Here is a 12971-nt window from a genome sequence, read left to right on the forward strand (position 1 = left end):
GTTGATGAAAATAGACACGCAGGTTGACGGGGTGAGGAAGGATTACATAGGGAACGCAGACAAAGGTGGTTGCATCAAAGAGACGACGTCAGTAAACAACAAACTACGCTACCGCCGCACGTGACGCGAGTTGGCACCGCCACGTTGAACCGCCACACTTTCTAACATTCTCTATGAGTGACGTCAAATCATAAACTCTTAGTATACAGATTGAAAAATCGAATATTGCCAGATAAATAGACACACTCTGTACACAGACAGGATTGAAGCATTGCTCCAATAAAATCAGTGTAGGCTTGATAGAACTTATTGACATTGCCAACAATGTTTTTCAGTTGTAAGGAACAAAAACTTGTTCTCAACATCGCAAAGGAATAGAATGAACAAGATCTCGTGGTTTCATGCAATGCCGTGATTGCCATAGCCGCAGAGGTAATTTTAGCAAGAAAGTGACAAATATCAAAACTCTCAAAAGCCAGCTTTCCAACCCATTCAACCAAATGTATTCAGTTTCATCAATCCGGACTCCCCGCCAACGAAGTAACAGAAAACACAACAAAAAGTAATATATATATAAATGGATATGGATATGTAAGATCCGGCTGATGCATGTAAGACGAAGAGAGGTAGAAGTGCTGTAGAAGCTCAGGAGACCAGCTATAAAGATGGCACTGAGATTAACGCTCAGGGGATGGAGGTGATAATAGAAGCCGTATGCGGGAGGACGTTTCGGAGTTAGTCCCACTGCTTTGGGTACTTGGTGTTTGCAGATGCAGACCTATTTGGGTCGCCGGATCAGGAGCGCCCGTAGTAGCCAAGTCAAGGTGTTCCTTGAGAGCTCTGAATTCTGCGAGTTGACTTTGAAGTTGCGAGAGAATTTCTCCAATGGGCATGGCATGGTCAAGTAAAGAGTCCCCGTGTTTAAATGGACGCATCATATGACGTAGTGTGAGTGTATTGATACAGGACTGTTATATCATAGTTAGCAACGTTCTTCGGCGCCGGGCAATTGAAGTTCTCATACCTCAATTCTTGTGACTTGTGAGTCGAGCAATGCAAGAATTGTACTGTCCGCCATTTCACCGCCCCCTCTTTGGATTGCACTCATCAGTGATCGATTTGGAGTACTAAGATGACTCTGTCCTTGCGTCTGTAACGAACTACAGAGTCTTTCTAGGCGAAGAGTAATCTCCCAGAGTTGCCAAATCTGGTTAGTGGTGATATTAAGCTTAGAGCCTGGTTCAATTGTTGCAGGAGACATATCTTCGTCTGAAGACATACCCTCCTGAGCCACAAGTCTACCAGAAAGCGAATGTGGGGAAATGAGATAGACGGCTTCCGGGTTCTCAAGGCCCTTGAGCTTCTTTTCCCCCTGGTCCTTGACGATGAAGCCTTGGCTATTCAACTGCTGCAATTCTCGGCGGATGCTTTGAAGGGGATCTCCCATCTCGTAATCACTTCCCGAGCTCACCGAGGGCGAGCGCTCACTTTCTGCATAAGCCTCGCTCGTTCTTTGCAGCTCATTCATGAAGTCAGATGATACAAATATCTGCCCGCCGTCGGCCACGGCTGAAATGCGAGATGCGCGATTGACCATAGGACCAAAGTAGTCCATACGATTAGTCACGGGATCTTTTTCACACACCGGTTCCCCCCAATGGCTACCCATCCTAACTGAAAGGCCTCTAAAGATAAGGTTCCCATCTTTGTCGTACCATTCTTTGCATTGCGGCTGCTCCAAAATTTCTTTCGGCCACTCGGCTTCCAATAATTGTGTCTGGCAGTAGAAACACCAAAGCAGAGCGGCACTAGTTGTGGTAAACGCTACCATGAAAGCATCTCCTTCGGTTTTAACTTCGTAACCACGGAATATACCAAGTTGTCGGCGCAAAATGTCGTTGTGAATTTGAATTGCAGACCGCATAGCGTCTGGACAGGTCTCCCAAAGTGATGTGGACTTTTTGATATCTGTAAATATGATTGCCACCTCTCCCACAGGCGCATCGACATAATCGAAGCGCGCAAGTCTAGAATCGCCAATAGCATCACGGGTCTTTTTAGGACGTTTCGGAGGAAGGACTTCCTCGGGGAATGACGACGGTCCAACAGAAAGGCTTGCATTTCGAAGCTTCCTATATCTCTCACGCTTCTTGAGCTCGCTTACCCCAACGATCATGACCATCAATTTGTTACTAGCTCCAAACGCTATGGCTAGATCACGAATCTTCTGGCTCGCGATCATCAGATCCCTACGTTCAGCACGGGCGACATCGACTACCACATCAAATGTCACATAATCCCATACTTCTCGAGATGCCATGATGATCAGCTCATCTTGCTCATTTAATGTAAAGTGTGCAGTATGTGGTGCTGCGATAACGGAGGGCATCAAGGGGAAATAACCGAATGCGCGAGAGACAGGAAGTACATCGTTTAACTTTCCGTTGCGTGAGACGAAACCGCCGGCCTCTCGTATACGAGCTCGCTCGTGGCATTCAGCCGGGTCGTGATTGAAAGTGAGGGGTGTATGACTTCCATCTGATCTGATTAAAACAGCTTGTGCGTCACCCACGTTTGCAACGTACAAGTCCATGTTGCGAAGATAGAGAACTGTAGCAACACCACCGGAGTTGATATCATCTTGATTGAGCAATTTTGCCGCTGCTGAACCACGAACAAACTGACGAACTTCTTTGTCATCAACAGACTTGTATGCAGCGGCCGCCATATCCTTATTGAGGGTGAGAAAGGTCCGCCTCAATGCGTCTAGTGGAGTGTCCGTATCCACTGACACTTTTTTCAACTCCTCGACGAAGCAATGCGTGAAGTTCTCGTGAAGAAATTTTGCAATCTTGGAGCCTCCTATTGACTGAGATTGACCATCGAACATGCCAACAAGAGTATCCATATTTTCCGCACGCAGGCGAGGGACCATCATATCAATGATAGACAAATGTTCGTTTCTTCCCAGGAAATCAGCCATCCCGTACGCCAGTGAACCTGCTAGGGATGCCGAAGTACGGACACGCCGATCTTCCGTCTCTTCCGGTACTGTTTTTATTGTCAATGTCACATCCATCAGTCCCAAGACACGTAGATGCGTGAGTGAATTGAAACCCGTCAGATCCGTCCCATTAATGGACGAGGAGCCTAAGGACGCAATGTTGGGTTTAATCTCTAATCGTTTGTTTCCGGAGAAATTTAGATACTTCAGGTTGCGATTCCAATTCCAATTCCAATCGTAGGGCCAGTTGGATACGTTGTATTTCAACAGGTTACTGCCGACATCCAATATGGCCAGCTTGCTGACCTTGCAGAGTTCAGCTGGTAAGACCTGAAACCGATTCGCATTTAGATGCAAGATCTTAAGATTGCTCGTCTCCTCGAGATCATCAGAAGGTAAAGATGCTAGTTCGTTACCAGAAAGATAAAGATCGGTGAGATGCTGCCATCTCTTGAGAAATCCCTGAGGGATTTCGGTCAATAAGTTGTATGAGAGGTTGAGAACGCGCAATTCTGGAAGGAAAGCCAATTCTCTAAGTACGTCATCCTCCAAGCGGTTATCAGCAAGGTACAAATTTCGCAGAGAACCGGAAAATGTCGTTGCCAGCCTCTGTGCGAAATTTGAATCTTTTCTAGTGGAATTAGATGCATCAGTGTATGCTCGCGACGCTGTCGAGGCCTTACGACCACTAGTAGTATAGTTGCGACCGAGAGCAGGCGAGGCAGCAAGGTTCAGCAAGCCATTTGAGCCTTGGCTTGGACGGCGTGATTGAGTTTCATCAATAGCGTCCATATTCTCATAACTTGGAGTCTTTGATAAGCCGGGGGTTGATGCTGGTGACGCGAAATATTCACCAGGTGCCAAGGGAGCTTGACCGGTGTGTCTGGGAAATCCATCAAGAATGTTCGAAGAAACGTTTAGATGTTCCAACTTCAAGCAAAACCAAATCTCTGATGGTAACCGTTCTAGGTTACATTCTCTCAAGTTCAAGTACTTCAGCTCCGGCAGACAGCCGATAGTAGGTGGCAATGTGTTCAAAGGATTCTTGATCATGCTGAAATGTTCCAGGCGACGGAGTTTTCCGATATATGGTGAGAGCGAGGAGAAATGATTCTTATCTAAGATCAGCTTGGTGAGATTAGGAAGATACTCAAACATCGAGTCCTTCAACTGAACTAGCTTCGCCGACGCTATGTCTAGAGAAGTGAGGGTCTGCATTGGTGCGTCAAGCTCGATTTGTGTAATCGGGCAATGGTCGAGCACCAGTGTCCGCAACTTGGGGAACGATCCTTTGAATCTCGTCACTGAATTGTGTCCGAGCAGCAACTGCTCCAACCGAGGCAGTCGCATGATGCTATCAACATTTGTAATAGCGTTAAAGCGAGCATCAATTTCTTTGATACTTCTTAAACCTTGAAACGATTTATCTAGTGGTCCTGACAACATGTTATTCGTCACCCACAGGCGCTCGAGTGCTTTGAGCCGGCCTATATTAGGTAATTCGCGAATGCTGTTGAAGCTGATATCAAGGTCGACCAAATTCGGAAGATTGCAGAGGAAATCCGGGAAAACTTGAAAGTTGTTGGAAGAGAGCGTCAAGTTTCGTAACGAAGAATAGTCACCAAAATAGGATGGCAAATGTGATAACTTGTTGTTAGCCATTTTTATGCTAACCAAACCATTAAGCTCGGAAAGGTCAGCATGGTCCAGCTGATCAAGCCGGTTGTTAGAAACATCGAGATACGTCAACCGAGCTGCGAAGCGGAAACTCGAAGGTAATCGCCAAGCCTCATTTCCCATAAATTTGATTTCACGCAAGTTGATACAACTCGTTATGAAATCTGATGGGACATCCAGAGAAAGGTTGCGAGACAGGTTCAAAGAAATAATTTCTGGGGCTCTCTTGTAGAGCGTTATCGGTATGGTAGCCAAGCTGCGGCCCTGAAGATCAACATGGCTGAACTTCTGACTCTTATTAAACCCAGGATCAGCATCTAAGCTGACATAGCCGCTGAGTTTGGTTGGCAAGAATATGAATCGACAAATGTAACTATGATCTTCACGGCCGACATCCTCAATTCTATCCTTCGATTGGTAACCCACTTGCTGGAGCAACCTCTTTTGCAATAGAATCGGGCGCTCACCATGTTCTAGCTGTCTCGACATTTCGTTTCTGCGCATGACGATCTCATAATTTTTGAGATCGTCCTGTAAGAAGGACTTCCTTCCAAGTAGCTCGAGAATATCGGAAACGGTTGCGTTCAGAGGTGCGGACAGTGTAGCAAATGTCAAGTCAATACGGAAAACACGAATGAAATACATGGAACTATCCACAGCGGCAGCTGTTTCGAGCTCGTTGTCTATTTCGGGAAGACCGCGAACGATATCATCGCCTTGCCTCTTAACTTGCCAACTCTCAGGAGCATACCAGTCTCCTCCCTGATTTTCTTTCGGGAGTTTTTCATCCGGCAAATTCCCATCGAAGACAAACGTCTGGTCTGTGGGTGATAAAGGTCTAGGATCACTGACAATGCCTTTCATATCATTAAGATCAGTGTCTAGCGTAAACATACTCGGCTGTTGATGAGGCGGCGACTTATTTGATACGTTTTTTCGTCCTCTTTTAGGTTTAAGCCCTCTCCCATCTTTCTTGCGGTCGAGCTGATGACTTTCGTCATATTTAAATACGCGATTTCTATCGGCATTTTCTTGCCGATTCCGAAAACCAGGAGACGGATCACGTCTATATGCCCTAGCCGCAATTTTGAGGGGGTCAGATAATGACTTTTCTGAGCCAGGAAGGCTTTTCAACGCATGGGCGGGTTTGTTCCCGAACACCCGATGTATGAAGCCCCGCTTAGGATGCATGCCTGGGGAGTCTTGGCCGGAGCCAGTTTCTCTTTGAAAAACCGAGCTTCGCGCACTCGGTGTAGGACTGCTAGGTCGGCCCGCTAGAGTGCTTGAGGAGCTCATTGCAGTAGATGCCAACAATCCTCCAGCATCACGAAGACGGAAGTTCGTATCCGCATCTTCATGGGTGTTGGCAATGTTCGCAGATTTTAACACAGATTCCAGTGATCCCGAAGAGGAAGGTTTTCCCTCTTTGCTTCGAGAATGGCGGCGTCCAGTAAAGGGGAGCTTGTGAGATGCTTTGTGCTCAGTGTGATTAGATGAGGCTTTCCCGTTGGTGAAACGTTGGCTATCTGGGCCGGTAAGTTCCTTTCGAATAGGAGCCTCGCCATAGTGAGGAATGTCCTAAAGCAAAACAAAGATTAGAACTACTATGGAAGATAAAACTCAGGTAATGGAAAACATACTCCAAATTGTTGGAACATCCATGGCGTGACTTCACTAGACGGAAGAGGTGTTCGTGGACGCGAGGGTCTCGGCGAAACGGCGCGGTTTCTGGAATAATCTGAGAGATGCTTGGAGCTCGTTGAGTCATTTCGACTGCGCGTCGGACCTGCAGGTGCTTGAATATTAGGGTCGGAATCTTCGCGATCACTGCTCTCCACATGTGTGTTATCTTCAACACCAAACAGCCCATGAAGGCGTTTGCGAAGAGGTCCATTTTGACTCGATTTTGAGTTGCTACTATCTGCGCTTGCAGCAGACTCCCGTCTGTAATCCTTATAACCAAAGTCCTGGACGCCAGAACTCGTCGTATGGCCACTGCCGGAGCGAAATGCGGGGCTTATGGGGGAGACTTCATGCTCCGAGGAATCCTGCAGGAAAGTGCCGGAATTTGGATTTGATAATCCACTTTTTGCTGATGATGGCCACCCTGAACCAAAAGAATCATGAGCTATCGGGTTCAAAGCCAGTTGATAAGAGCCAGAGGAAGAGGACGGGGGTGGTTGTGAATTCAAAGAGAAGTAGTCGTCGGCGCCCAAGACTGCTAATGCCTTGCGATGATTTCCTAAGCTAGGCTTGCGTTGGTCGGTTGGAGATATTGAAGGAGATTGGGAAAACATAGATGTATAAAGTTCGGGGGGGGGCAGGTTGGACGATCGACCAGAGTGGACTCTATATTCAAACTGGTCAGCAGGGTTTCATGTTGTATGCATTTTATGAATTGAAATCAAGATTGACCAGACAGTGGACATCTAGCAGCCCAGCGCCAGGAAGATCAATTTAAAAGCGATTGTAAAGCCTGCGTGGAATTTTCGCTAAAGTGTATCTGGAGTTAAGCGTACCTATTCCCATTAGAGTGTTGCGCTGATCCATTACTGTTGCGATTCCCATTCTGTATATCAGTCTCAGCCTGTCCATCCCTTATTGTTGACTGAGAATGCCAGCTACTAGTCGAACTTTTGGACCCATGTCGGTCGCCGAGAGACGTCAAGTCCCCATTTCGTCGAGCCATGGGGCGGGGTTGTTGGAGCGAAGCTCACCAACAACCTTCGATGCCTGATTGCGCGAAGGAACTTGTTATATTCTGTTCTAGTTCATTGATCACAGAACCAGTCGATGAGGATTATCGAATATAACGGGAGATCAGTTTCCGAAATAGACGGGAGGCGTGATGGTGGACAATTTCACCGGGTTCGATGTGATAAAATAGGAACACCGATAGTATATAACGGGCCTTGAAGAGTAGAATCGAGATGCGATATTATGAGATCAAAGGAGGTAAAGTGATGCGATCAAAAACTCAGTATCTGGGCGTGTAGCGCAACAATGCGACTGCATCGCTACATGGTTCATTTGAAAGAAGCCGAATTGCAGTAGTCAAGAGCGTCAATATGGGGCAACAAGCGTTCGATGTCGGTCAGATGAACTGTCGTTTTGAAGGCGTAGTCAGGATGGGCAATAAGAACGAAAGGCCATCGAGGCATGTGTCGCTCTGGAGGAGGAACAAGTGAGGTAGTCCGAAGTGTGTTAGTTAGCGGGAAGAGCGGCGCGGCTTGCTTCCTCCCTCTTGTTGGAGGCGCCGCCAAAACGGGTTAGAGTGCCGGATCCACTGCCCACTCGAAGTGGATTATGTCAGTGTTCTTCTACAATCCTCAAAGCTGACTGCGACAATATCTGAAATCGGTACAAGAATGTATATGGATAACCTTTGATGGAGAAGTTGGAGGTTGTTGTCATAATTATGTATCATGAACTGTGCTGGATATGTAGGTGATCCACCCTACTACGGTCAGAATATATTTATCTATAAATATATCAACACAATCCACCTTGTCGACGCATCGGCACATAAACAACATTTAGGAAAAAATACTATAATCATATCATAGTCTCTTCAACCAAAGACAAGTCAATGTTCATACAAACTATGGTTAGTGGTGCTGATGTGACAACCCGCCCGAGGAATCCGAGTCCAAGGGCCATACGAAGCTGAAGATGAGACACGATAGTTTTAGATTGGCTTGCTCTTTTTCGTCCCTGTCAAATCCCGGTTGCTTTGTGCTACCTAGATAATTCAGCTCTAGCTCAAAAGAGTTGATTAAACATGTACAAGCTGCTTACCTAGTTAACTTGGTGTTGTACGTATCCAGCAGAGGCCCCTTGACGTCATTTCATCGTGGACCAGCGCCTCGATCCAGAATGCATGTACATGGTACATGCATTAGTAATCGCTGAATACGGACTACAGATACGGTGCATTAAAACTTCAATATACTCCGTATAACCCCATGGGTTTAGTAACTACAAAACGGAATAAATAATGGGGCTGCCCTATAAGTTCGATTCCGCAATCTACGGTTCTAGGCCGATCAGCTTTCAGGAAATTTAATTCGAACCAAAAATACTAGCTAGTCTTTACTATCTATGAATAATGTTCATGAAAAAGGAGTCGAATCGATATTCCGATATCTCCACGTAGGCCAGTATGCACTAGATCTACAGGATATAAATGGAAATTCGTTAATGCTAGGAATAAATCTGTGAGAAGGTAGGCCTCCGAGGTCGTCCCTGTATACGTGCTCCGTATGTTCGCGCAATAGCAACTGCGAACGTGTTTTAGTTTTCGTAATCCCAAAGATGATGTATACATAAATCATATCAAGATCGAGCGGGAGGCTGGAGGCCCACGTGGTCCGGGCACGATTCCCGCCTCTTTATTTTCTGACCAATCATATCAATTGACAGATCCGCTGTCCAAAAGTATCGAAGATCGATGGTGTACGTAGCAGTGATTCATAGCAGGTGAAAATACTTACGTTGTATGCAGATTACACGTCAGCAAATGCGTATGTCTTTTTCTGTATGGAACATCTGTCGACAACGCAACGTTTATCATGGCCTTTGCAATCGAATAGATCACCTGATTCTTTCTCCTCAACAAGCACGAGCAACCTATGACTAAACTTAATGCAATAACTTTACTATAGACTATACACATTAAAAGGCCACACAGTTTGTGTATCATTATATCGTGGACAGCGATGTAGAATGACAACAGTTGGGACTAGTGGCTAAAGTGGGACTGTGGCTGGATACATGGGGTATGCTATTGGTTGGTGATCAATTTAGGCTCCGTTGCACTTAAAAGGAGGCTCCACCTCAAAAGAATCACGCCAAAACAAAGAGGCTGGGCCTATTGTTATGGCGATGGCTCTGCAGCTGTACTTATGTCTTTCTCTGCCGTTAAATATTTTCTTTAATTGTTTTGTTCACAGCAGTGCTTGCAATCTAATTTCTACCTAACCTATAGCATTCGGCGCAACGCACACAACGCCTGCAGAGAAACTCCGACCAAGGTTCTCAGGCTGTATAGCCAAACGAGCTTCCTTTTTCCTTTTTACCCCTTTTCTATTGGTACTTGATGACTGTTGTCGAGCAAAAGGAATGAGGATCTCAATACTCTTTGCGGCTTCTGCTGCGCTGACATTATCGTCACATGTTGTCGCACAGACTTACACAAGCTGCGACCCTATGGACGAAACTAGTATGTTTCGACACAAAACATCCTTCCTAATACCGAATCAATTACGGCGTATACTAACTTACTGCTGTTTACAGACTGTCCAGCTGACCCCGCGCTCAGTGGATCTGCTACCTTCGATTTCACGCAGGGGGCTTCCATCAATTGGACGGCCTCCGGCACAGTCGACTACAGCAGTACGAATGGAGCGAGCTTTACAGTCGCCGAGGAAGGCGATGCACCTCTTATTACCTCCAACTTCTATATCATGTGGGGTCACGTTGAGGTCGTGGTTAAGGTGGCGCCTGGCACTGGCATTATCAGCAGTATAGTGATGCAATCGGATACCCTGGATGAAATCGATATCGAATTTCTAGGCGGCGACAATTCCAGTGTGGAGACAAACTATTTTGGCCATGGCGATACCGACGAGTATAATCGAGAGCAGACTATTTCAATGGCAAATAATCAGGATAGCTTTCATACGTACACGATCGACTGGACGGCCGACCTGATTGCGTGGCAGGTTGATGGCACCACGATCCGCAGCATGACTCCAGAATCTGCCGACTCCGGTCAATATCCGCAGACGCCGATGATGATCAAGATTGGGATCTGGGCAGGAGGTGATCCTAACAATCCGGAAGGCACTATAAGTGAGTCTGCTGCGAATCTTTGGTATATTCTTGCATAATCATCAACATACAAGTCACTGACGAATTTTTTGTAACAGGCTGGGCCGGCGGAGTAACGGACTATAGCGATGGGCCGTTCACCATGTACTGCAAATCAGTCTCAGTTATCAATTACTCTACCGGCACAGAATACGTATACACCAGTGAAAGTGGTACATCGGACTCGGTTTCAGCTGTGGATGGTAGCATAAACGGTAATATAGGCGCAACAGCTTCAGTGGCCACAGCCGCTTCAAACCCGACTATCACTTCATCAGGCGGCGATGCACCACTTCCCTGGGATGGCACTCATCGAGAGACTTCATCCTTCGTTACCCCAGACATCTGGCCTTGGGTGGCGACAGCCACTCATGGAGCAACAAGCACCGATACTGCGGAGGTGACCAGCTCAGGCGGTAATTCTTTGGCGCCATTTATGGGGTCTATAAGTGAGTCTGCACATCCATGGATTTTAACCCGTTATGAATATTTAATCTGAAGCTTGGCTGACTCTTTGAACCTTTCTTCTTTCGTATAGACTTTTCCCCCGTCTACTGCCTTTCGATATCACTTGCTATTGGATTTTCCCTCCCACTCTGGCGCTGAGATCGTTCTCCGAAGCAATGAACTTAACCAAAACACCTCATATCTGGAGCCCAGTACCATAGCATTGAGCCGCATCGACGTATCTACCTTGATTTCGCTTTTCATTTCTCTACGACGAAGAACATAACCGTCAGCGGCTTTCTTTCCTCGACTTTTACTCATGTGGTGTGTGCAACCGTCATTTTTTGGAGTTCTTGATTTATTTTCCTTCTTTTGGTTGGGTTTGATGCATTTCTCACAGAAAATAGACGACTACGTACATACGTACATACATATTTCACCTAGAACAGTGGGTGGATCTGGCGTTTTTTGATTTCTCCGTTAGGATTATGGTTCTTGACATGTACTTATTTGTGATTCTGATTATGTGTATGATAATGAAACATTGACGCATTGATGAAAAGAGTAACTAGTTTCCAGTTAATCTGGCATACCTGAATATATGTAACATGCTCCTTTAGTGAGTCCATCTTAGATCATGGAGTTAACTTAAACTGCATCTTCTCATGTCCTCGTTTTCTGTTGGTTGAAGAATAGTGCCCTTTTCACACCGATCCAAGGGGTATTGATAGGACTCTCATCAACGTAGAGAAACATGTCATAAAGCCAGCCACCGAATGCAGTACCACAGAAAGGTGCAACCATTGGAACCTACATTTATTTGGTCACATATAGTTAGTTGACTTCTTTGTCACTAATAAAAGCTTTTCTATCTAGTTACCTAAAATAGGTACTTTCAGTAAAAAATAACTTACCCAGAAGTAATAATTCCCGGCAGTCCAGACATTATGCCCATAGCCTATCATACAACTGACAAGTCTTGGGCCAAAGTCACGAGCAAGATTGATAGCATACCCAGTCTCCCAACCAAAGCAAGCACCGATGCCGAAGACAAGGAAGAAAAGAGCCAGTGGTGTCAATGGGCCGGCACCGATGTTCTTGTTATCTTTGATTGCGAAAATTATGAACATTAGTATTGAGCTAGCGATGAACTCGGAAAAGAATTGCCCGGTTTTAGTCATGAATGGTGCCGGATAAGTACAGAATATTCCTGCAGTGGCATTCTTCGAGTACCCAGGCACCGTGCGAATGTTTGATCCTCCTTCGTATGCATCAATAGCAGATTTGTAGTTGGCGTAAACAATCGCGGCTCCCGACATGGCTCCTAGTATTTGGGAGAGCATGTATATTGGGAATTTGCGCCAGGGAAATTTCCGATACAGACAATTTGCAAATGTCACTGCTGGATTGATGTGTCCTCCTGATATGCCACTGGCATATACTCCTAACATGACGCCGATTCTAACATCCTGAGTAACAAGCAATAAAAAACTGCCAACCATATTCTTTTCTTAAGAGAAATAAGCAACTCACCCCCAACCCCATGATATAGACTGGTAGTCACCTCTCTGGTCCTGGCTCAACGTTACTTGAGCAACAACGCCGTCGCCAAACAGTATCATGACCAAAGTCCCAAAGAACTCTGAGAACGGTTCTCGTAAGAAATGGCGAATTCGAGTCCAGAGAAGTGCTTCCTGAAAACAACCCTCCGAGTTATGGACAGCAAGTTGGAGTCTCTGTCCTCCATCGACAGTAATGCCATTGACTTTGTTAAAGTTTTCTATGGTAGACATCCTATGATTTCAGACAATTCTTCGACATGGGACACAAACCGCTTAGCAACTGAGGGTGGAGATTTTGCAAATTTGTACAGTTTCACGAAGCATTCAAGATAACCATAGTAAGTACTTTTTAGTAGCAGGAAATCTGCACACCAAAGTAGGTATCTAGTATTTGGCAATGTGTTCACTCC

At 45.8% G+C, this 12971-nt stretch overlaps 3 protein-coding genes across 3 annotated transcripts; 1 reads left to right on the plus strand and 2 right to left on the minus strand.

Annotated features, from left to right (window-relative positions):
- Positions 1–677: 677 nt before the first annotated feature.
- Positions 678–7370, minus strand: UA08_03417 (hypothetical protein; the record flags this gene model as incomplete). Its single annotated transcript, XM_020265715.1, has 4 exons — positions 678–968; positions 1025–6259; positions 6322–7030; positions 7201–7370. 4 exons carry the CDS (start codon positions 7368–7370, stop codon positions 678–680), a joined length of 6405 nt encoding a protein of 2134 aa, XP_020120947.1.
- A 2432-nt stretch (positions 7371–9802) lies between these two features.
- On the plus strand, positions 9803–11158 carry UA08_03418 (hypothetical protein; the record flags this gene model as incomplete). The annotated part of the gene is made up of 4 exons (XM_020265716.1): positions 9803–9902; positions 9977–10534; positions 10612–11001; positions 11091–11158. 4 exons carry the CDS (start codon positions 9803–9805, stop codon positions 11156–11158), a joined length of 1116 nt encoding a protein of 371 aa, XP_020120946.1.
- A 504-nt stretch (positions 11159–11662) lies between these two features.
- UA08_03419 (hypothetical protein) lies at positions 11663–12792 on the minus strand (the record flags this gene model as incomplete). Its single annotated transcript, XM_020265717.1, has 3 exons — positions 11663–11809; positions 11914–12460; positions 12533–12792. 3 exons carry the CDS (start codon positions 12790–12792, stop codon positions 11663–11665), a joined length of 954 nt encoding a protein of 317 aa, XP_020120981.1.
- Positions 12793–12971: the final 179 nt, after the last annotated feature.

This window comes from Talaromyces atroroseus (assembly GCF_001907595.1).
Source record: "Talaromyces atroroseus strain IBT 11181 chromosome Unknown scaffold_3, whole genome shotgun sequence".
Lineage (NCBI taxonomy): Eukaryota > Fungi > Ascomycota > Eurotiomycetes > Eurotiales > Trichocomaceae > Talaromyces > Talaromyces atroroseus.